Consider the following 25924-nt stretch of genomic DNA (forward strand, 5'->3'; position numbering starts at 1 on the left):
AAACGTCCTATTAGACTGAAAAGGAAATTTAAAAAAAATTACAAATGAATTCCTACATCGAGTGCTTGCTATTAAGATTGTGTCAACCACATCCCGGTGAACAATCTATTATCCGAAGAATCAAGAGATCACCAACAATCCCAATAAGTATTCTTAGAAAACAGATTTGCAGATGATTCGTTTTATTAATATGATATCTTTTACACATTGTGTAGAATGATACATATACTATCAAAATACGGTGTATGTAAACGTCCTAAATCCTAAAATCGTTTTACAGGAAATTCTGAACAAAATGGGCCCAGAAGTGGTTCCTGGTGATAAAATCTAAAACCATAAAAGCTTGGCAATAAAGGGAATGAAACGGATGGTATAGAATGATAACAAGTTATTAAAGACTGAAAAGGAAATTAAAAAAAATTTACCACCTGAAAAATGTTTTTTTTCTATAACTATAGCATAAACAGTAGTAGCATTGATAATGATATATAATAATTAATATTATTATTTTAAGCATGATAACGTTTACATAACATATTGCCTAAATTTTGTCGGAGTTTTTTATGTAACTCCATGTTTTATAGAAACATGTTTAGGCTAAGAATGTATCTTCCAAGAAACATAAGAAATATATTAGATAAGAACAATCTTTATTTTGATGACCACAAGGCGAATCTGTTTTCCTTGAAGCTTAATTACACACACTATAGACCTACAGTAATAAAAATTAATACAATATAATAATAAAGATTAAAATTAGAAAAAAAACATGATGGATAAAAAACATTGAGTTGTGGACAAATGAATTCCTACATCGAGTGCTTGCTATTAAGATTGTGTCAACCACATCCCGGTGAACAATCTATTTACCCGAAGAATCAAGAGATCACCAACAATCCCAATAAGTATTCTTAGAAAACAGATTTGCAGATGATTCGTTTTATTAATATGATATCTTTTACACATTGTGTAGAATGATACATATACTGTTTAACCTCGTTATCATTGTTTTGGTAATACACTTTCTGTACACACAGAAACAAATTACACATATTGTAGTAATGAAAACGTAATCTGTATATAGGCTAGGCTACAAATTCCCATACTGTAGTTTTTCTAAATGGTACTATATTTAAAAAAAATTTCGGTAATTTTGTCATAAATACATTCATATCATTTCCGTCATAGAGATGATTGATTATGATAAAGTTGGGAGGTAGTAGGGGCAGAAAAAAATGAGAATTATGGGCGGCAATAGCGGGTTCTACATTTTTGACACCACAAGTCTAGATACTAGTTTATTTTAATAATATATAACATATCGGACCGAACGTTAAATCAAACAAAATACAGTCGCGATAATGAACGGAACGAAGTACAGGTATAGGCTACTAGAATTATACGCATTTTCCTCCTTTACGTCTACCTTCCCCTCTCGTCTACTCACTATTGACTTTGACCAGCACGGTAACCACTGAGAATGCAGATGTGTACAACGACGCGGCAAGAAGCTTGCAAAGGAAGACACCGATTTCAGTTTCTTTAAAATAATGATAGCATTATTTCTATTGAGATGAATTCGATGATCATAATGCAGCATGGGAATTTTGATAAATGTTTGGAATATAAATAACACTCAAATACTATACTATTTTTACAAAAATTATATTTACTGAATGTGTAACAAAATTGATCGTATTTGATACAGCATTTCTTTAGAATTCCTTCTAATTTTCCATTTATAGATTGTTTTTAAATTTTACAATTCACCATTTCCTTAAATATTTTAACAAATGCAAAAAAAGTATAAAGAATGGTAGAGTGTTGTGATTGTGTGTAGTAGTAATACTGGGATACAGAAGATTTTGAACCAATACTAGGTAAGCATTTTGGTTGCTTTGAATACGCGTTTCCTGGTGAACCTTATACACATTTCACATATTAAATGAATGATGTCACATCTGATGGCCCATTATTACACAATGTTTCAGTCAGTGTACAGCTTCGTCTGTTTTATGACTTTTCTGCATATATCGACATCAAAAATCATTCAGTCATGCTACAATACGTTCGAATTAGGTAAGTCAAGTTTATTTTCATACATCTTTAAAATCTAATACAATTGTGCATATACTAAGTAGGCCATTAAACAATTTAGTAAAATACTGAAATTGGACTTTTGAGAAAAACCGTAAGTTTTTTTTAAACGTATTGTATTTTATTTTATTGTAAGACTAGATGATTTATCAATTTACGATCATGGGAAAATGTAGAGATACCAAAGAGAAATGCATGGTTGTACATTACAATTCTCATTTTGAAAAGGTATGACTTTCTAGTCAAAACAATATAATAATAATACGATTTACCTCTGCAGCAGACATTCCAATTTTTAGTATACATCCGAATAGGTCGACTACCCCAAAAACTATAACTGTAATCTTAATCAAGACTAAAACAAATAGGGAATTTGGGCTAAAATTATGAACAGAAGTCACTACACACCCAGCGTTGTTTCTAAATTTGATTGTAGTTATCTGCCAATTGAAATGACAGCATGTCTTATTAAGTATGACATTGTACTGTTGAAGAATAATTATAGCTTTTAAAATGTTTGTCAAAATTGTCTAGTGTCAGAGTACAAAACAACAAGACAAAGTACAACACATGCAACTGCTGCTGCTTCGTATGCTGTTGACGGTGGAACAAATGGACAGTATAGCAAACGTACATGTACGCACACTAGTAAGTGATAATGCGTTTTAATTAATTTTCTATTTCTAGGATTGTATGCATATTCTATAACAATACTTGTTAACGTAGTTTTACTAGCATCAAAAACATAAAACATTTCCAAATAGTTTTCTTATTCAAACGTTAAATAATTTAGTAGTTGTATTATTTTTGTTTTATAATGTAAACCTTGGCTAAATACTGTAAACATGACTGACGTCCTATATATCCTATTCCGCCTGCATTATTGTTTTCCAATCCTTCTTAAGCAGAGATTATTTATGGTATACAGTTGGAAATTATAGGGGCGATATATAAGCATGAACTTCGATCAAATATTCCATAATCAATCTCATGAATTACTTATGTTTCTGCCTTAACCTGATAGGAGAAAAACATGACACTAACGGCCTCACCTGCAATAACATGTATTCAATGGGTTTAGCGTATGCTACAAACGATGAATTGGGTTTCCTATCCGAAACATAGTTCAATTGAACATTTAATGATCAATGAAAACTGATAACCGAAAGTGAAACATTAAGAACAAGCAAGGGTTACAATATTTTCCAATTTTGAACAATACTTCATGTTATCATTCTATGGCAAGGTGAACGTTTCTGTATATTTTTTTTTATGAATAGACAATTGATAGATTCTTAAACAGTATTTTTATTTTTCTAATTAAAAGCTCTCATGAATAATCCATGGTGGTATGTTGATCTCGGAACGGAAAAAGTAATTTCAAAGATTGTTATATTTAACAGAGAAGATTGTTGTGGTAAGTAATAACAATATATTAAACTCAGTATCTATTTGCATGTACATTTAATTCTAGTCGTGACCGCGGTCGAAGGTGTTAAAGAGTCGCTATTTATCTCCATAGACTTACCATTAAAGTACAATTGTCTAATTTAGGATGTATATTAAGCAGAATACGACATTAAGTCTCCTTTCAATGTATATGAATTGTTTAACCATAGTCTAATCAACCTATATTATCGATGGGCAGTTAGTTATTATACTTTTAAACTATTTTCGACTATGCTGACTCAGCCTGGTATTTTGGTATAAGTTCATTTCTCCAAAAATAAACTCCAGGTAACCTAAAATAAAAGTGTACGGTTTATTCTCGACATCGCCTCGATAGGTTATCTGAACATAAGTTAACTTGTTCAAACCTATAAATTATACCTTAATGTTGATACCTCTAGCAAATAATTTTACAAAGATTTTCAAAGGAAATCAAACGAACATTTTGTAATTCCTAATATCAAAGGGATAGCTTCGAAAACATTTATTTATGAATAATCTTCCATCAGATATTAAATAAGCATAAACGTGCTACTAAAGATTCATTTTGGTAATGTTCATGACTACACTGAAAGTAATGAAAACTGTTAAATAATGCTGTGAATTGTTAATGTTATTGTAACTGTTAATTGTTAGTACAAACACCATTGGAAATAAGCTGTGTCAGCTTTACGGATGTTGTTTCGAGTACCGAAACAAACAAACTGAGTATATCATGTATTTGCATTTTGTGTTTTTTTTTGCCTAACGCATGTTAATGTTACTGGTTATTAACAGTGAGTTGTTTGTTTTAAGCTGAGAGGTTAGCAGGAGCAGAGGTTCGTGTTGGAAATAACAAGGCTCCACCGTTTTCGGGTAATGCACAATGTGCATGGACTATATCACGAATGGATGCAATCGCAATAAACCCTATAGAGATGTCATGCAACCCACCTATTTCTGGGCGGTATGTTACTGTATATAAACAGCTTCGAGGATATCTTACATTATGTGAAGTACAGGTTTACACAGGTGAGTACATATTAAACTTGGTAATAAAGCCTTTGTTATTGCTCACCATCTATGGAATTTCGACATTGAATTCGTCTAAAAAATCATTAAAAACACATCTTTTTATTCATATAGAGAACGATGATTAATCTAATTCCGATTTTTTTTTTCATTTCCGAAAAATATGCCAATTGTAGACCTATGCGTACAAAACACACCTTTAGGGCCATTTGTGGAGGAAAAAAACTGAAAATAATACCTACAATTAATTATCTATAATGTATGCTATTTTATTACATTACAAAAAAACATGTTGGAAAGTTGGAAAGAAGGAACCCTGCCATCAAACAGCTTTATTTACTAACTGTTAATAATATAACCAACTATAAGAACTAACATTGGTTTTGTAGATATTGAAAAACCTGAAGTTGTGTGTCCAGATGATATAGAATTGTATGTTGGGAATAATCATCGTTTACATCAAGTTGATTGGAATCCTCCTGAAGTTTCTGATAATTTTCATACGGATCTTTCGGCAACCTGTTCTCCATCATCAGGTTCTTTATTTCCAGTTGAATTCACCAAAGTTACTTGCTCAGCAACTGACGCAACTGGAAACGAAGGAAACTGTTCGTTTGTTGTAAATATTGCAGGTCAGGAAACTGTTGCTAAAGCTTGGTTCCCACTAGGACGCAACACAAGAACGCTTGTGATTGGTCAATTTGCTTACTTTGCGGTAATTACGTCATTGCGTTGCGTCCTAGTGGGAACCAAGCTTAATAATGAAGAAAGAACTATGATCGAATCTGTAGTTGGGCATAAAGGTACATCTATTACAAGCTGTTTGTTTTTTCAGATGATAGGGAACCTGACCTCGTTTGTCCTGAGCATATCACGGTGGGAAACAATACTGACCAGTACGAAGATCCGGTAACCTGGAGTGACCCGACAGTGACTGACAATTTGCATAAAAATATGTCAGCAACGTGTACACATGCATCGGGATCAATCTTTGATGTTGGTTCAACTATTGTCACGTGTTCAGCAACAGACGGTACTGGAAATGTGGGAAGTTGTTCATTTGTTGTCCATGTCATAGGTCAAACATTTATTTCTAGTAAGCAATACTTGAAACAACTTAACAGTCCTAACTTAGACAATTTCGTATTTATATGTAATGGTAGAAATATAATATTTAGGCCTATTGAAATACGCAATAGTTGCCACTGTAGGCCTAAAGTATTACATTATAAAGTTATTTTGGAATTAAATAGTTCGACACATCCCATAACTAGTCTTACTAAAAGGCAAATTATTACAAATGAAATGTTGACGGCGCAATTTTTGTAACGGTTCCAATCCATCCATGTCGTAACACTTTATATAACGAATCGAACGTGATATCAGTCAACAACTGCAGCCACGCTTCTCGCGTGTCGCGCGCGTGGTTGCTTATACTGTTAAAAAGAACATCAACGTACAAAACTTTGGCATTATAATGACATCGCACTCTCAATGGCGTAATAAGAGTGCACTAGAACATTTATTTAAAATCATGTGACACACAACCTTTCATTAAAATGACAAGAATATAGGCGTTGTATAATATTGTTGAACTATATTAATTATATAATTAATTATTATTATAATGGACATTTGGTTGAATTTTATCATGTTTTATTATGTTGTGTTTAATTATGTTGTAGGCCTATGTATTGAAAGGTAAATGGTCTGTTTGATATTAATATACAAATAAAAATATTTTAGATGATGTACGACCTGTTCTCACTTGTCCTGGGCACATTACCGTTAATGGTGATCAATCCAGGGATCCAATAACTTGGAGTAACCCCACATTGACATCTAAAGGTACATTATCAACGTGTACACCACCATCGGGATATGTATTTGACGATGGGTCAACCATTGTCACGTGTTCGGCTAGAGACAGCAATGGTGACGTAATAAGATGTTCATTTGTAGTCCATGTTGAAGAGAGAGTTAATTCAGGTAAGCTATATTATTAATATCACATGACAACATAAATTATAAGAAATGTATTAAATTAAGGACATTCAAAATAAAAAGGTCTTAATAAAACACACATACCAATCACTACATTAGTGAAATATCTTTTTAAAATTTCAATTTTTCTACTTAGGCTTACGTTTAAAGTCTAAACACATTTCATAATATTCCATTTTAAAAATTAAAAACAAGTTTAAAAATTGGATTTATGTTTACGTTTAAGTTGTTTTTAATTTACAAAACAAAAAAATACGTTTTCTTATTGGTAGATCTTGCTATCGGTATTGTGTGTCCAAGTGACATTACGTTTAATACGGATCAGCGTGTAGTTGTATGGAATGATCCCGAGTTGACAGACAACGTTGGTACTGACGTACAGCCAACTTGTATTCCACCATCTGGCTCTACGTTTGAAGTTGGATCAACCAGGGTTACTTGTTATGCAGTTTACCCTATTGTCAACATCAGCTGCTGGTTTAATGTTGGGAGTACAGAACGTTCTACGCCATTTGCAAGTTAGTAACAGTTAATTACAATTGATGCTTACTGCTTACTCATTTTCATGAACATAAATATATCGGTGAGACGTGTCAAAATTTAAATAAAAATGTCAAGTTATCTGGGTCTTCAATAACCTAAATAGATACGATGATAATTATTGTTTGAATTACTATTCTTAAAGATCATGCGCAAAGTGCCAGAGGATCAATGAATACCCATTCTCTGTTGGTAGCAGGACTCACGGTCATTATAACGCTTGGTCTTATCGCATTACTTATAGGCCTAATAGTCAGGTAATACTATTTGTTATATTTATTGATAAATGTTGTTTATTTTGAAGACCAAATGCAAAGTATTTGGCATCAAAACCCCACCTTGGATACGTAGCCAATTCTTCTCAATGTTAATGACTGATGCATGTTTTATTGTTTCAGATATCGTAAAAAAAAGAAGAATCAATTTGGAATTAATATGAAAGCGGATGAAGGAACAGTGAAATGGGAGATAATGAAATAATGTGTAAAGGGAATATATAATAATATAGCCTATAAAACGGAAGATTGAAAATGTCTATTCAATATATCTTTTTGTGTTGTTTTCAAACAAATATTTTGAAAAGAAAACCCCAATAAAACATCTCTTTGAAACAGTACTTGCCGGCTTATCTTTTCTTTTTCTAGTCCTAACTGATATATTATGAAGCATAAAGGTATAGAGTGATGTGCCAAAACATTGGGTTGCTTTAAATTACAGTTTTGTTTAGGTAGGCCTAAAATCTCCGGCTAATTTTTGGTCAACTATTATGTGACATTATTTATTTATTTATTTTATTTATTTATAAACTTATTTTACATGGGTGACATTTTCATCAAAAATAATGTTCTTACAAATGGTCCATGATTAAAAAAATGCATGCAAAATAGTGAATAGTCATAAGTTACAAACATTATAGAAAGACATACAAGTACAATTACATTTTAAATACAGATACAGAATTAATAATAATAAACAGTAACAGTAAGTATTCAACGAAAATATTGTAAACAGATATTTTGTGGAGAACAATATAGGCCTATTTTTAACATAAAAAGTCTATAACAATGCCGATGTTGTTCCAAATGATGTTATAAACATGTTGAATATAAACGATTGGGTCAACCACTTCCCGTTGTACAAACTTAACAGAAGACTCAAGAGATCAACAATCTCAATAGTAGACATATTCTTAGAAAACAGATTAACACACTTCCCGTTCTCACATTCCATCCAATCCCACATAGAATGTTAATGAAAACATACGTAAGGACAACTTTCGGGCCTAATTTGAGATATTTTACTCAATGATAGAAAGTTAAATAGGCTACATACTTTATATACTGTACTGATTTTTAACACCTAATGAACACCAGTATAATAATTAAGGTTAAGTTAGATAATTGATTTTTGACGATTAAAACAAATTTAAGTTAAACGACTTGCCTCAAACAGGGGTATTTTTCAAGTGTTGTACACACCGTTTGTTGACGCTGAAAATTATCCACACACAATACGCAATAATACGAGGATTCTTATTATTATCAATTACAAAGTAAACTTTTATACATAGCATACGTTTATACATTGAATTGCTTGATGGCTAATGAATTTGGTTTTTTCCCCACGAAAACTCTGAAAGGGATGTTTTGTTTAAAAAAAAAAGATTTCATTAGAACAGAAAAAGAAAAGAACAACTTAGTTTCGGGGCCCAAAACGGTCTCCTTACCGATCGGAACTACTATTTTCAAATAAGAAATCGTTATTCTTCCTCTATCGTTCAATATACATTATTATTCTAAGTATGTCATAGAGAAGAATATGATTCGAAGAAAATTGTTTGGAAATTCTGAAATTCTCTCATAATTGAGGTGAAAGATCTATACATTCTTTAAAACATTAATTTACACTTATTGTTATCCCCTCCTCCCACCCTCCCCGCCATTATATTATCTAATTTTATCTATAAACTTTTGTAGTATTTATAATCATATGATGATATTTTTAACGCTGGCTAGATGAAATTTGGTAATTTTTGTTTAACAGGTGTGTTTATTTTGGTTGAAATTTACCCGTTACGTATTCCCTGATGAGTAGACATTCGCTTATTAAATTATGGAGCTATCCATTCATGTTTAAATGAATGTCTTTCGCTGTTGCAAACATTCTTACACAATGTTTGCGTCTGTATACACCATCGTCTGTGTTATTACTTTTATGCATATATCGACATGTAGAGTCATGTTAACATGCTTCGATACGTTCGAATTAGGTAAGTAATTTTTTTTCTAACCTAATGTGTGTGCATATATACATAAATAATATAGAAAACCCAAATCGTGTAACTAAACAAAAAAAGTAAATAAGTAGTAATAAAATAAATGAATATAAACGAATATATATAGTTTAGTGATAGTACTTGTCGTTTGAGTAAAGTAAGTGATTATTTAGTTTATATTACTAAACTAGGGCCTAATTCACTTTTTTACTATCATCTAAATTAAAAATTAGCAATATAAATAAAATACTAAAAGGTATTCCCATGGATTTGTTTTTTTAGATATTCCAACCCTAATTGTTATAACGCTATATACCGTACACTCTAAAACCTTAAACGACAAAAAAGCAATCTGGACTGGATGAAGGGATGGAATTCCCAGACATCCGCGTTCCTATGGTGATTGTAATATCTGCCATTTTGGACGATATAGTAAAATATATATATATAAATATAACTGCATGAGCTCATGAAATGTGTTTGTGCCGTACCTACACTAACCGTAATTTTAAACCTTAGTTTCTATTTTTAAAATTTATAGTAAAATCTAATTTAATAATAATAATGAATCTAATTTTTAGTAGGCCACATTGTCCTAGCCATGCACATCATACATTTCGTTTAATATAATGTAATTTTCAAGCAGCTATTATTCCACAAAATAATAAATAAATGAAAACAAAAAACCACTTTTAAAACGGTTGTCAAAATTGTTTAGTGTCAGAATTGAAACCAGCTACACAGGTGTCAACAGCGTGGTCCGCTTCAGCCTCAAGGGCTGTGGACGGTGGAGATTTCAGGAGCGGTTCATGCTCGCAAACGGGTAAGTCATATTACGTATTGCATATTGTTTTAATGAATGTATTTTCTGTATGAAATAGGCTTAGAAATACTTCTAACGTTGTTTTACCAGCATCAATTAAAATATTAACATATTCATATTTTTCAAATATTTTAAAAATGAGTAAGCCTATATTTTAAAATGTTATAATGAAAACTTTGGCTAAATATTTTTATAGGCCTAATCTTAGATTTTATAATCGTCCTTCTCGCCTCAGGTAAACTCTGCTTTCTTTACAACCCATGCAATAGTGTAAATACCATGCTTAGAAACGATGAGTCTTCAAATGACAATATTTTCCCATTGTCTACAATTCTTCTATTATCACGTTATTGCATGTAGGTTATTTTCTTTATTTTTTTTATTTTCGTTTGCCTATCTATTTTTTTTAGGTAGGCTATATACAACGTGGTGGTATGTTGACCTCGAAACGGAAATATTCATTTCGAAGATTGTTATATTTAACAGAGAAGATTGTTGTCGTAAGATTATATTAATAGTAATTTTAATGCAATTCTCTCTGGGCGGTTTCTTCCTTTTTAAATGAAATGAAATTAATTTTGATTTTTCATCTTTTTCTCATTTTCAGATTGTTCAGCGGCGCTTAGAGGCATCCATCATTTTGCGCTATATTAAATTATGTTTAAAAGTAGGCCTACTCTAAGTATTGTATGTGTTTACTAGTCCACAATTGAGAGTGTTGAAAATCACTTAGACCACTGGGGCTTTCGTGGTATTGTTCAAATTCGATTTGATAGCGAGACTCGACGTGGTACAACAGAAGAGCTGAAATATGATTGTTAAGTCTTGTTTTGCATATTTTCAAATATTGCTAGTGCACCTTGGTATAGTAATATAATTGAGCTCTTTCTTATTTTTGTTTAAGTCGATTCGTTAGCCGGTCTTCGTGTTCTTGTTGGAAATAGCAATGTTTCACCATTTTCCGGTAATTCGCAGTGTGGGCGGATGATTTCACAATTTGATGCAGTCGCAAGCAATCCTATATTAATAACATGCAGGCCACCTATTTCTGGGCGGTATGTTACTTTAATTAAATCAGGTCTACGTGACCATCTTTCCTTATGTGAAGTAAAGGTTTACAAAGGTTTGTACATACTTGGTAATAGAACTTTTTTATTTTCTTTTTCGACATCATGAACTGCTTCATGGCACACATGTAAACTTAATTTGTCTAAAAAAGCCATTAAAATCACATCTTTCCACCCAGTCTGAGAATCCTATTAATTTCTTAAAATAATAATAATAATAATAATAATAATAGTCTGTTCTTATATAGCGCATATAAGCAGGCTCTCAATGCGCTTTACATCAAAAATAAAAGCAGGAAATATAATAATTGTGATAGTCTAAATTGCACCATGCAATTATTATTATTGTCATCAATATTGTTATAATAAAATAAATGAGTATAAAAAATAATATATTTTCGAGAAAAAAAATAAATATATAGGCCTATATTGTATTTCTTTATAATAGGCCTAATCTTAATAAAACGAATGGTCGAAAAAATGGATGTAAAGTTGTGTAACCAAAAAAATTGCATTAAATTACCGACTGTCGAATTTAACAATATAAATAACATTGGTTTTGCAGATATCGGAAAACCTGAAGTTGTGTGTCCAGATGATATAGAAGTAAATGTTGAAAATAATCAGACTTTACATCAAGTTAATTGGATTCCTCCTGACGTTTCTGATAATTTTCAGACGGATCTTTTGGCAACCTGTTCTCCATCATCAGGTTCTTTATTTCCAATCGGATTCACCCAAGTTAGTTGTTCAGCAACTGACGCAACTGGCAACGAAGACAACTGTTCGTTTGTTGTAAATATTGCAGGTTGTAACAACACGTTTTTTTTCAAACTTAATTACTCTCAGGACTCATGGGGAAGTCACATCCGAGCATTTACCATCTTCAGATTTATTGTTCTAATTCTAATTGCCCATGTTAATTGTTTAAGGGTTATTTTAAAAGCAATTAAAGTTACATAAAATTTGATTTAAACTCTTTGAGAACGTCAGCAACTCATGTTACAATTAGACACAACTGTTTCACTATTTTACGCATGAAAGAACCTTGTCTAAGAGCATCTACTATTGCATATATGCTATTTGTACATCACAATTGCAATATATTTTTGTTCTATAGATAACAAAGAACCAGATCTAATTTGTCCTGAACATATCACGGTAAACAACCATACTGACCAGTACGAAAATCCAGTAACATGGAGTGACCCTACAGTGACCGATAATTTACATAAAAATATATCAGCAACTTGCACACCTGCATCGGGGTCTATCTTTGACGTTGGGTCAACTATTGTCACGTGTTCTGCAACAGATGGTACTGGAAATTTTGGAAGTTGTTCGTTCGTTGTCCATGTCGTAGGTGTAGTATTTATATCTGGTAAGCATAACCGTTGTAGGCCTACCTATGCTATCAGTACCTAGTTAAACGATCTGTTAAACTATAACTAGAGTGTTGCTTGTCTCAAAAAGGAAAAGTGATAAACAGTTGGCATACGGTAACGTAATAAACATCTAATAAAGTATAAACGAGACAAGTAAATGTTGCAATAGCTCTTACTGTTGTCCCCTGAACATTTTTTTTTGTTAACAAAAAATGTTGAATATGGCATTTTAATGTCACTTAATGATTATTCAATTTGACCAAACAGTGGATACACAAATTTATACCTGAAAAAACTGTAATATAAAGGAAATAATAGTCAATCGGAAGCCCATTTTGTCAGAATGTAAAAAAGCTTATCTTTATAAGGCGCCTGTAAATAACATTATATTTACAGATGACGAACGGCCCGTTCTCATTTGCCCTGAGCACATTACGGTAAATAGTGATGATGAGACTAGAAAACCAGTTACTTGGAGTGACCCAATATTGACATTGGAAGGTATATCAGCAACGTGTACCCCTCCACCGGGGTCACTCTTTGACGATGGTTCAACAATTGTCACGTGTTCTGCTAGAGACAGCAATGGTGGCGTAATAAAATGTTCATTTGTTGTTATTGTTAAGGAGAGATTTATCTCAGGTAAGAGTGTTTAATATTGAACTAGCAATACAAAGAACAAAATAAACAGCAGGGCTAGTCAATAGAAATACTTCAAAAGACAACTAAATGACATATTTGCAGAGAACCAACAACTTAAACCTTAGCACCTGTTTGGTCTTTCCTTGCCTTATTGTTTTGTCTTGTCTAAATAATTGAAAGTGGAAATATATGGTGTACATTGTAGTACCAAAGTTTTAGAAGAATTTTAAAGTTTCCTTGAAATACTATGTTGTCTTGCAAAATCTGGGCTGCCATACGCCTACTAATTCTAAAGGTTTGGCAAATGTAAAACAAAAGGCAAGAGAAAGGTAGACGATGTGGCTTTCAATTTGATTGTCTATTTGCAGTAGAATATATTTCTATTTTTCTTGGAAGAATAATTAAGCTGTGGTGCTAATACAGAATTTTGGAACAAGTCAGAGTTAATATAGAATTGCTACCACTACTACAACTATTACCACAACAGATTACTATTACTATTAATACAGACAAAACTCACAATTACAACATTTTTTTTCAGAATGTGTAGAATTGTTTTTGAATAATTAAAATTTGTTTATCAAATGTTAACGTTAAACATACATAATAATTAATATTGTGATCAACCTTTTTTTATTCAACAAATCATGATTGCTACTAATAACAAGTTGTAATAATAATAGTAGACTACAGTAGCACATACATTTGATTACTTACAGTGTAAGCATATGGCAGTTCAGACCAAAACACAAATTGAATATTTTTAGTAATATTTTAAAATTATAAAATTGACTTTAAATGTACTGAATCAAAACAATTGTGTCAGTATTTGGTAAATCACTCAACATAAACTACGTTTTATTATTTGTATTGGTAGATCTTGTTATCGGTATTGTGTGTCCAAGAGACATTACGTTTAATACGGATCAGCCTGCAGTTGTATGGACTGATCCAGAGTTGACAGACAACGTTGGTACTGACGTACAGCCAACTTGTAATCCACCATCTGGCTCTACGTTTGAAGTTGGATCAACCAGGGTTACTTGTTACGCAGTTTATCCTATTGTTAACATCAGCTGCTGGTTTAATGTTGAGAGTATAAAACGTTCTACGCCATTTGCAAGTTAGTACAGTCATTTTGGGGTTATTAAGTCTTGAAAATGTTCGGATAATAGCTAGATCATTCACATTGACGTCCTGAAAACTTATTAATTATTATCTAGAGTTAATAGGGCGCCCCTTGTCGGTGTAAAAGTAAATTTTTCTGTTTCTACTTTATATTAAATCATGTATGCTATTTATATAAGTACTTAACACAATTATGTGTATATTATAATTGTTTTTAAACTGAAATTAAAAAAAAAAAACCTGCATGATAAACATTAATTGTTAAGTTATTATTTTTAAAGATCATGCGCAAAGTGATATCGTGTCCAGTGACTCCGATAGCGGGTCCACCGACAACGGGTCTACTGACAGCGGGTATACATGCACAATTCCTTGGTTGATAGCAGGACTCATGTGCTTCGTAGTGCTTGTACTTATTGCATCAGTAACAGTTGTGGTTGTCCGGTAATGTTTAAATTATTTGTAATATGCCTAAATCTATGAATATCATTATTATATGTTATACAATGGGAAGCCAAATATAATGTTTATTACGGAATTATGTGGAATTAATTACTTACGAAAATATTGAAATTACAAAGGCAAAATCCTGAACTTTTATTTTGTCAAACACATTTTTTAATACATTTTATCTCGAGTGTACATATTTGCTTTACCAAAACAATAGTTGAGTATATACATACAAACAAAGCAAGCACACGTTTTGGTTTTAATTTAAAACAAGTCCTAGAAATAGAAAAATTGTTTTGTTGTCATGTTTCAGATATCGTAAATCAAAGCAGAGCACACTCGGAATCATTATGAAAACTGAAGAAGAATCAGTGTCCTGGGAAAAGGGAAATAATATAATATACTAATGTGAAATGAATGTTTCCTATTTAGTGTTTTAATCTACTAAAGACGAAAATATACATTTACTGTTGTTTAAATTACACACTAAAATTCGAGTGACATCTCCAAATTAACAGTGTAAACTGGTACTATGACCAAATTAGGAACAAGAAATGATTAAAGTGATTGTCTTACATTCTAAAAAAAGAAAGAAGAAGATTATATTTCTTTGAAACCTGTATGGAACGGACCACAACGATCTTACGCATTTACATAATAATTGTTGCTTATTATTTAGAGAAAGTACCAGTACGTCATCTTAAATGTATTTAGTTATTCTCAGTTGAGAACCATGATCATTTGTAAAAACCTAGATCTAAAGACGGACGACATAGTCTAATTAGGCCTACCACTTTGTATGGAAAATGCTTAAGAAAGTTGGAATAAGAAACTATCTCACATAACCTATGTTTTAAAAATAATATGCTCTCAATATATACATTAAGCAATTTTAATTAATCATTTAGAGACAAGTGTCATGATTTATATAGCCTGATTACATAGTTACAGTACACAGATGATGATTATAGTAATTAAGAATTAGGAAACACGGTCTTAAATAAAAAAGTTATTTTGAAGAAGAAACATGGTAATAAATAATCAGTTCTTTCCTCTTTAACATGGGTTTGCAATCTATATACCGTACCGAGTTCTTTCTTTCTTTTCATAAGCATTATCTCCTCATTTAAAGGAGGAAATTATACGGCAGCATCTATTATACATTTACGTAAGGAGGGCAAGGTTTAGTTTTATCTAGTGTTTGGTACTATATAACTTGATTCATGATTTTGATTCATTTTTTTTGACAGCAGGTAACTCCCAGGTTGGACATTTTATTTGAATACATAAATTACCATCGTTTATGCAATATTCATAGTCTCTCTTGTACATTATCGTATACCCTTGCGTACATTTTCACCAAAAAAAAAAGATATTTACGCCGAAACTTCATTACGTTATTCAAAAAAATCTGTGGGTACTAACTATTGTGCAACAATTCTTTAATAATAATGTCACTGTCCTATGATCATATTATAAATATTTCCGGGTGGAATCCAAAGTACTCTCTTATATCATAATAACATAATAAAAACAATTATGAGAAGAGTTGAGGCTGCATCAGTATGTCGTATTCAAATTTAATCTATCTTGATCAACTTTGTCGAAGCCGGTAGTTGCACATGCACTCCTTATAGTGCAATTACTATTTCAAACATAGTGTCACACTGTTAGTATTAACCAAGACTGGAAATACCTTCAATTACAGACATGGTATTTCTATACGGTTCCATAAATAAACATGAAAATAAACTACTCATATTGTAATAACAAAAAACACTTTCACCAACACTTAATGCAGATTTCTGATCTTTGCAACGAATGTAGTTATTTGCTGTTAGGCCTATGTACCAAAAACACACAAGACAGTATATGCCTATCTACCAGAAACACACACACAGTTGCCTAAACACAGAATTCAAACAGTGTCTGTAACTAATTAATATATAGGCTGGTGAACATTTATTTGGAAACAATTATCTTTTATTATCTTTTCTTTTATCTTTTGTGGTTTATCACCATCTTTATTTATTGAATGTTTCATTACATAATATTTAAACATTTCTACCATTTTCAGTATTTTCTGTTTTTTTTCCCTCATTAATATCATAATTTTAGCCTTTAGTATCATACCATTAGTAAACATTATTTTTGTTAAATATATCCATTTATATTTCATTTATTATTTTTGTTTTCTGAATTACTAAACATCAATACAAAGTATTTACTTCTAAACATTCTTTTTTTGTGTTAAATTCTCTATTTACAATAACCAATTGTATACTAATCAAAATTACAAACTTGTTTATTGATTTTACTGTACTTTTATTTTATATTTTACAATTATTATTTATAGGGCTTTATAGTTCATGATTGGGGTTAATAATTAAGATTTGGGTAGGACATTATAGGTTAGGCCATGTAGGTCTGGTAATAATGGATTAGAGATTTGTTTAACAGATGTAAACATTTTGGTTGCTATGAAAACGAGTATCCTGGTGAGAACCCGATACACACAGTAGGCCTATATTTCGCATATTAAATTTCTGTTTTGCCATTCTTGCAAAATGTTTGCGTCAGTGTACACTATCGTCTGTTTTATGACTTTTCTGCATATATCGACGTCCAGAATCATTCAGTCATGCTACGATACGTTTGAATTAGGTAAGTTATACTTTGTTTTCTGAATCATTAAATTATTTTAGCATACTTGTAACGAGTCTTTAAACCCTCTATGTTTAACTAAACAAAATAGCAAAAGAGTTTTGAGTTACACTAGGCAAGTTATTTTGGAATTTATTATGTAATGTAAATATACTTCCTTCTATAGGCCTATATATAATTACTTTTTATTTCAACCGTCTATCTACTGTATGATAGAGACGTTTCAAAGTTAGTATTTGCCATTGGTACCCAGATTTTTCAATTAAATTCAATTTCGTTTTATTTTCCGCACAAGGAAAACGATATAATATGAATGATTCGTATTTTAAGGTATGTTCTACGCACTGTACACAATTATAAAAAGAAAAATATGTCGACGATAATAATACTAATAAAGGCGAATCATATAATAGAAGTAAAGAGATCAGAGACGCCTTTACAGAAAATTTGATGCAGTTATAATTGATTTTGAACACGTATTTGAAACGCGTTGGTTTTCTTTCTTTCACGTCACAAAAGCCATTGTTAAAACTAAGAGAGGCGACGACTTTAAATGCGTTACCGATAAATAGCGGTTTCACTGTAATTATGTATTGATTGACGCATTGTTAAACGCTTTCATAAACGCTCAACGACTTCAACGTGTTGAATGTTATTGAACTCCATATTGTCTAACGATACGCCAACGGTCAACGAGTATTCAATGTCACTGTTTTTTGTATTGGATTATTATTTATTTATTTATTTGGTATACAAACATTAAAAATTACAAGGTAAAAAAATAATAATAATAAAAGGTAATCGTACGTATTACTAGCCTAAAATTAAGAAATGTAAAAAAAGTATCATAGAAACACATTCAAATAAAACTTCAATTAAAACCAAAACAGACAAACTTTTTTTTCTTTGTATTTTTTTACAAAGAAATAAAGTATTGTATCTTGTACCATATAAGCTAAATGTCCTTTTAAATTCAAAATAAAAACAAAAATATTGATTTAAAAAAAAAAAATTGATACTGTAGCATATTAATTAATTAACATCATTCAAAATGCTATAGTTGTTTGCAGACGTCTTTAGCATACTCCAGATTGGTTCAACCATACTAAATCTTTTCTTATGGTTCAACTGCGTCACGCGCGGACACTTCATCACCTTTTTTTGCTCAGTTCTTTCAATTTACGTTTATAATTAGGCCTAAGCAAAATATAAACAAAAATAGTTAACAATCATTTCAACTTTTATTTTCCTTCCTTGGGAGTTCATCATCATCAAAACAAAAATTAATTAGGCCTACTCGTCATTCGTTTAAGGTCAAGCGATGACCGGCTAAATAATCAACATGAACGATAGTTAATTACGTCATACCCAACGCAACGGAAACGCGTTGAATGCGTTCGGATTTTTGCATTATTATATGTTTACGTATCTTTACAAAGTTTAGAACTTTATATATTCCTGCTCTACCACAGTCACACGAGGTTCTGGATTAGAAAAACAGGCATACGTCTATATCTTCAGAGTCTTTAAAAGTATATGCTCGTTATAAAAATAACTTTTAAAAACATTCTTCATTTTCTTCAGTGTCAGAGTTTAAACAAGCTAGACAAAGTTCAATGAGTGCAAATGGTCCTGCTTCGTATGCTGTTGACGGTGGAGTAAGTGGACACTACAACAAGCGAACATGCTCTCATACAAGTAGGTATACGAGCCCTGAAGTATATAGTCTTTATTAATGGTTAATTTTGGTTGAAATATGTTTATATTCTCTAATTCTTGCCCACCCGCCAGGTTACTGGAGTGTAACTAAATGTGTTTATACTATTAGTAGTGAATGGCAATCAGTTGAATGGGAAGAGAAGAATGATTAATTTACGAATTGAAAGTTTTAATATTTAACGATTTACCGAGTTAAATTATCCAATAACGCCGGTAACCAGGGATGGGAGGGGTGATGAATGTTCCCCTTTTGTAGAAAAACAACCTTCTTTGCAAAAATCCTGGCTCGTGCGTTTCATAAATAACAAGGCCATATAAATGGCTGCAGTCGCGTGCGCAAATTTGAGTTAGTGTTTACCGACCGAGTTAGTGTTTACCGAGACTGATCGACATAGTGAGCTATGAGTCGCGTTCCACGCGACTGCAAATATGCTGCAAACAGGGATATTTTCGTTCGATATTTATTTTTATATAATTTCTTTTATTAATTAAAAGCTCGACAGAATCAACCGTGGTGGTATGTGGATCTCGGAACGGAAACAGCCATTTCGAGGATTGTTGTATATAACAGAGAAGATTGTTGTGGTAAGAGTACATTAATCATTGATAAAATAATATTGGGGCGTTTTTTTTTCGAGGGCATATCAATTTTGATCTCTTTTGCATGCGTGTATTGCTATCGCTGTAGAAGGTTAAGCAAGTTACTATCCGTGTCTATTCTATCTTTTTAAAATGGGTAATGTTTGGGTCCAATCCCATAGGATATTGCGAGGTGTTTTCCTGATTAATCGTACGATAAAAACGGTATGGGTATGATCAACTAGCGTTCATGTTCCTAACTAATCATCCATCCGACTTTTAAATAATAGAAAGTTTTGAAAATTTTGTTAGGATAGAAATGTACGATGTATGATGTGTATCTTAATTGAACAATTGTTGAAGTATTTTAAACTATTCATATAAGTTACTATGAGAAAATAGTTATTTGATCATTAGATACGTTTATTTAATTACATTTGTTAGTATTAACTTTAAAAAAGAGTAAAGATATAAGGAAGAAAAGCAAAAGAGATTATGGAGCGACTGTACCAGAATATACACAACACCAAGTAGGCCTATTGTAAAGTTTAAAATGCTAAAAAATGTAGGCGATCTAATTGTCAAAGGTCAAGCGCCTTCAGCCTGTCACGTTTCGATATTTAATATTGAACTTGACCTGACGTGATTCCACAATATCTTTATAAGAAAATGATAGAGTTGATAGAATAATAATACAATCAATATTTCTCAGTATCGTACATATTTTAAATGTATCATCGTTTATTTATCGTACATTGTGGTATTGGCTATTGATTCAATTATTTTATTTTTTTAAGCGGAGAGGTTGGCAGGTATGGAAGTTCGTGTTGGCAATAACAATGTTTCGCCATTTTCGGGTAATGCACAATGTGGATCGACTATTTCACGAATTAATGCAGTCGCCATAAACCCGATAGAAATATCATGCAATCCACCTATTTCTGGGCGGTATGTTACTGTATCTACACTGACTTCAGGAATTATTACATTATGTGAAGTAAAGGTTTTCAAAGGTATGTATAAACATCATTATACGATAAATATTTTTTAGGTCTATTATGTGTTATTGTCTATTATTGGCAGAACGCTTGCAAAGCAGTTTGCAAACTTACTACGTATTTTTGTTTTATGTAACTTTTACATACTACACAACAAAACAGTTACAGTCGATATTTTATAAATAGCTCTCAAAATCCCGAGTTATCTGTATCTTCAATATGCGTCAATATTAAATAACACGCCCTCTGTCGTTCTCTGCATTTTGCCGAGTATTTTTCGCAATTTTTTACAATAAACAAATTTAATTTAAAAACAATATACCGACATTTTATAAGTCAAAGCCATACTACATTTGGTTTATAGATATTATAGATATATGTTATAGATAACAACTTTATTTACCAACTGTTTAATAATATAATCAACTAAAGCACTAACATTGGTTTTGTAGATATTGGAAAACCTGAAGTTGTATGTCCAGATGATATAGAAGTAAATGTTGATAATAATCAGACTTCGCATCAAGTTACTTGGAATCCTCCTGAAGTTTCTGATAATTTTCATACGGATCTTTCGGCAACCTGTTCTCCGTTATCAGGTTCTTTATTTCCCATTGGATTCACCCAAGTTACTTGTTCAGCAACTGACGCAACTGGAAACGAAAGAAACTGTTCGTTTGTTGTAAATATTGCAGGTCAGGAAACTAATGATACTATGAACATTACAAAGTTTTATTTTAAATCTTTATGTTTCGATATTGGAATTATTATTATTATTATAATTATTGTATTAGTCACTATTGTATGGTTAAATGTATTATTGAAAGAAGTATTACAATCCCCCAACCCCCCCCCCCCCCCCACCCAATATATCAAATTTAAGCTCTGTCTACACTGTCATCAAGTCCATATGCATATACAGGCACATTACATAAAATTTGATATTGTAGACAGAACTTTATATAACGAATAAACATGGCTATTTCTTAAATTATAATTTATTTAATCATAATTGAAAACATTTTGAACATATTGAACCAATATACTCTTGAACTAAGGCTCTGTCTACACATGATGTCAAATCACTGCCATATTTGAGCGTAATTTTGTAAATGCAACGTTTTTAGCCTTGCGGCTTTCTGTTGTAAGTTTTATACCAGAATAAATAAATAAATAAATAAATAAAAAATATCACTACCATATTTGGGCAAATCACACTCTTTTGTCAACTCGTTTGATAGTGTAGACAGAGCTCAAGATCAAAATACGTATTATATGTAAATTTTTTTAATGTTTTTTAGATAATAAGGAACCAGATCTCGTGTGTCCTGAACCCATAATTGTTAACAACAGCACCGACCAATACGAAGACCCAGTTACCTGGAGTGACCCAACAGTAACTGATAATTTGCATAAGGATATTTCCGCAACTTGTTCACCTGAATCGGGATCAATCTTTGATGTTGGTTCAACTATTGTCACGTGTTCTGCAACGGATGATACTGGAAATGTGGGAAGTTGTTCATTCGTTGTCCATGTCACGGGTCAAACATTTATTTCTGGTAAGCACAGGCCTAACATTTATCAATACAGTACTTTAAAGAGCCTAATCTTTAAAAACATACTACTTTTTCTTATTATCTAAAGAACAGGCAAATATACATATACATATATATATAGTATAATTGCAATTGTCTCAAGAGGGTAAACTTTTATCTTTAAAATTAATACCGTATTGCTATATCTCTTTTAGCTATTCATCGTGTCCGATAATGGGTGGTTATGGGTGCAGAATAAATCTCTTTCTAATTCATCAAAATATATTCATGACGATTCTATTCTATAAAAGTTTTTATATGGCGCACTACGAAGAACAGAGCACCTAACAATAATAATTAATTAAAACTAGAATTTAATTCGTCACTTTTACGAATTATAGGTGATCATTTTTATCATTTTACTGAAATAATTTTTTTTTACATGCACGTACGTTAACATACGATCAGAAAATGTTAATGTATGCCATCCTATTATACGCTTATAGTGCTGAGTTGTGCCTATTATATGCCTTATACAATATGTACAGTATATACTGTATATCTATATACAGTGTAGCATAGGTGAAATTACAGGACACACATGATGTTCTAATTTTTTGGTATGATGGAATTATCAAAATAAAGATGAAGATGACAATTTCGAAAGATAATGAATTGAGCAAATAAATATAAGAATTGGAAGAGAATTTGGCACGTAGAAGCGCTGTGCGTGCTCTTTAAAATTTGTATAACTTTGACGAAAAAGATGAAAAAACTACGTCACAACATCCGATAGGCTTGATTTTTATATGAATTCATATCTACATTTCATCAGCTTTATAATAAATTATAATCATCAAGGTAACCTTCAATTCTGAAGAGCTGTAAGATATTCAAATTTACGGCGAAGGTGAAATTACACGACCTACGTTATTCAAGTTGTTACGCGTGATGATGTCATCAAAATAAAATAGTGGCAAGTCATGAGAAAGTCAATTAATTGAGCAATCACATACTAAAATTTGAGCGAAAATCGGGCACAAAATAACAGAGATGCGTTCTATTTAATGGGATAAAATATGACGAAAGAGAGAAAAAACTTAATTTTAAATTTAAGTGGCCATTTGATGACGTCACAACATTTTGTACGTAAAATGTGTACATGAATTCATATCTACAACTCAATGGCTTCCAGAATAAGTTAAAAAAAATTGGGGTCATCGTGCATTCTGAAGAATTATTTTCATTTTAAAAATGCCTTATTTTTCACCATTTTCAGCACTTTTTTTCAACAAAATTTTCAAAATTGTGCTTTTACTGTTTAATATTTTATAATAAAACATTTAAAACTTAAATGTACAGGTGACCAACGACCTGTCCTCACTTGTCCTGGGCATGTTACCGTGAATAGTGATCAATCTCGGAACCCAGTTACTTGGACTGACCCCTTATTGACCCCAGGAGGTATATCAGCAACGTGTACACCTGCGTCGGGGTCAGTCTTTGACGATGGTTCAACCATTGTCACGTGTTCTGCTAGAGACAGCAATGGTGACGTAATAAGATGTTCATTTGTAGTTTATGTTAAAGAGATATTAAATTCAGGTAAGATAATATTATTTTAATGTCACTTGACAACATTGACTTTTAGTGTGTAGTCATTAATTAAAGCAGTTCAATTAGAAACGACTTAAAAAGACAACCAACACCCTTAAAACATTCTAAATAAAGAGTGGAACCACATTATGGAACCCGTAGTGTCCAAAGTTGGATAACGGTCTCAAGAAGTATTTGTATTTTTAAGCACTGTATGTCATGTTTTTTAACGATGTTGTTCCTGTACTTTCATTTACAAGGCTAGTTTCTAGAAGAAGTTTATGAAATATCGTTTACTAATGTCTACCAATCGCGTTACAATTTATATCTAGGTGTTTTTAGAACAATTTGAAAGTGTTGGCAAATTATATTTTATTGTAATATAAAATTGGATGTCGAAAAATTCGAGTCTACCTAACAAAACAGTATTGTAAATTTGAATCGTATGTGTCAATTGGAGTAGATTCCATTTCCATTTTCTTAGGAGCAATATTAATTAAAATTAACTATTATTCTGAAACACTAAATCCAGAATTTAGGGACAAGTGATAGTAAGCCCTGTGAGTAACTTTGCTTGTTGATACTACCACGGTTGCTCCCAAACACAAATTCAACATTGTTTTATGTTCAAATTGTGTACAAATGTTGATACTGGATGGAAATTGTATACTTGATAGGCCTACATTGTAGAAAATTCACTTAACATCGATTTGTTTTATTATATTATGGGTAGATGTTACTATCGGTATCGGCTGTCCAAATGACATTACGTTTAATACGGAACAGCCTGTAGTTGTATGGAATGATCCCGAGTTGACAGACAACGTTGGTACTGACGTACAGCCAACTTGTAATCCACCATCTGGCTCTACGTTTGAAGTTGGATCAACCAGGGTTACTTGTTACGCAGTTTATCCTATTGTTAACATCAGCTGCTGGTTTAATGTTGGGAGTATAGAAAGTTCTACGCCATTTACAGGTCAGTCTACAATCTTTTAATGAAACACTAGTAATAATTGGTGATGATACTCTTGACCGTTGAAGTTTGACCGCCTCAAACATAATAGTGTGGTTCACCCATGGTTCATATTTAAAAACTGGAATTCAATCACGATATCAATCTTTGTTTAAATGATTATTTTTCAGATCGAAGTGACAGTGGGTCCACCAACAGTAGGTCCACCAACAACGCGTCCACCGACAGCGAGTCCACCGATACACAGTCTTGGCTAATAGGAGGACTCGTTATCATCATAACACTTGCTCTTATAGCAGCGGTAACAGTTTTGGTTGTCAGGTAATGTTCATAAATTTTGTTTATTTTTAAGATAGCCAGACCAAATGAAAGATCTTTCTGCTCAAACTATGTTACAAACATAGATTTTCGATCGTAATAATCATGGAAAAGTGATATTTATTGTTCGGCCGATACAATGATTTTTACAACTTAAAATAAAAAAAGAAAACAACTTTTTATTTCCTTTTTAATTTTCGCTAAAAAAAGAACAAAAATGTCATTCTTAAATAACCATCGCTTTGCCGAAACATTATTCCAATTTTAAGAAACATAGCGTGCATAGGTCGCGTACAGGAATCAAGCGAAGAAAATGCATACTTTAGCTAATTTCAAGAGATTCAATAATTCAGGTAAAATTAACTTTGTTTATTGTTTCAGATATCGTAAATCTAAGCAGAGTACACTTGGAATCAATATGGAAACAGACAAAGACTCCGTGACCTTGGGAATTGTTAATTAATGTTATTACAAAATATGTTATACATGTATATACGGTCTTAGGCCAAGAATATATATATTGTCTGTACTGTAGTTCAAATTGCTTGCACTAAGATTCGACATAGCTAGTATAATACCATTCACGATAAACATTGTATGGCCTACAATTGTAGCAGACGTAGCATTGTATACAGAATATGATACTGTACACCTGACCTCAACTA

The 25924-nt window shown here is 31.8% G+C and overlaps 4 protein-coding genes across 5 annotated transcripts in view; 3 read left to right on the forward strand and 1 right to left on the reverse strand.

The window, feature by feature from the left end:
- Nucleotides 1-25924, reverse strand: part of LOC144844849 (U6 snRNA-associated Sm-like protein LSm4) — a 99090-nt gene that overhangs the window by 65548 nt on the left and 7618 nt on the right. The gene's annotated exons all lie outside the window — the stretch shown is intronic.
- On the forward strand, nucleotides 1991-7717 carry LOC144844844 (hyalin-like). The gene is made up of 10 exons (XM_078701939.1): nucleotides 1991-2079; nucleotides 2632-2745; nucleotides 3425-3514; nucleotides 4342-4557; nucleotides 4947-5189; nucleotides 5393-5653; nucleotides 6304-6546; nucleotides 6834-7079; nucleotides 7247-7358; nucleotides 7500-7717. Exons 1-10 carry the CDS (start codon nucleotides 2016-2018, stop codon nucleotides 7579-7581), a joined length of 1671 nt encoding a protein of 556 aa, XP_078558065.1. The 5' UTR covers nucleotides 1991-2015; the 3' UTR covers nucleotides 7582-7717.
- On the forward strand, nucleotides 9263-16828 carry LOC144844840 (hyalin-like). Its single transcript, XM_078701933.1, has 10 exons — nucleotides 9263-9370; nucleotides 10095-10199; nucleotides 10610-10699; nucleotides 11104-11322; nucleotides 11832-12074; nucleotides 12387-12647; nucleotides 13048-13293; nucleotides 14171-14416; nucleotides 14703-14865; nucleotides 15185-16828. Exons 1-10 carry the CDS (start codon nucleotides 9274-9276, stop codon nucleotides 15276-15278), a joined length of 1764 nt encoding a protein of 587 aa, XP_078558059.1. The 5' UTR covers nucleotides 9263-9273; the 3' UTR covers nucleotides 15279-16828.
- LOC144844841 (hyalin-like) lies at nucleotides 17102-25903 on the forward strand. 2 transcript variants are annotated; one of them, XM_078701934.1, is made up of 10 exons: nucleotides 17102-17535; nucleotides 19120-19233; nucleotides 19750-19839; nucleotides 20631-20846; nucleotides 21284-21526; nucleotides 22133-22393; nucleotides 23732-23974; nucleotides 24699-24944; nucleotides 25112-25262; nucleotides 25641-25903. In XM_078701934.1, exons 1-10 carry the CDS (start codon nucleotides 17439-17441, stop codon nucleotides 25720-25722), a joined length of 1743 nt encoding a protein of 580 aa, XP_078558060.1. In that variant the 5' UTR covers nucleotides 17102-17438; the 3' UTR covers nucleotides 25723-25903. The 2 variants fall into 2 exon arrangements, with proteins under 2 accessions (XP_078558060.1, XP_078558061.1); XM_078701935.1 differs by lacking the exons at nucleotides 19120-19233; nucleotides 19750-19839 and having other exon boundaries at nucleotides 17105-17535.

This window comes from Antedon bifida, chromosome 6 (genome assembly GCF_963402885.1).
Source record: "Antedon bifida chromosome 6, ecAntBifi1.1, whole genome shotgun sequence".
Lineage (NCBI taxonomy): Eukaryota > Metazoa > Echinodermata > Crinoidea > Comatulida > Antedonidae > Antedon > Antedon bifida.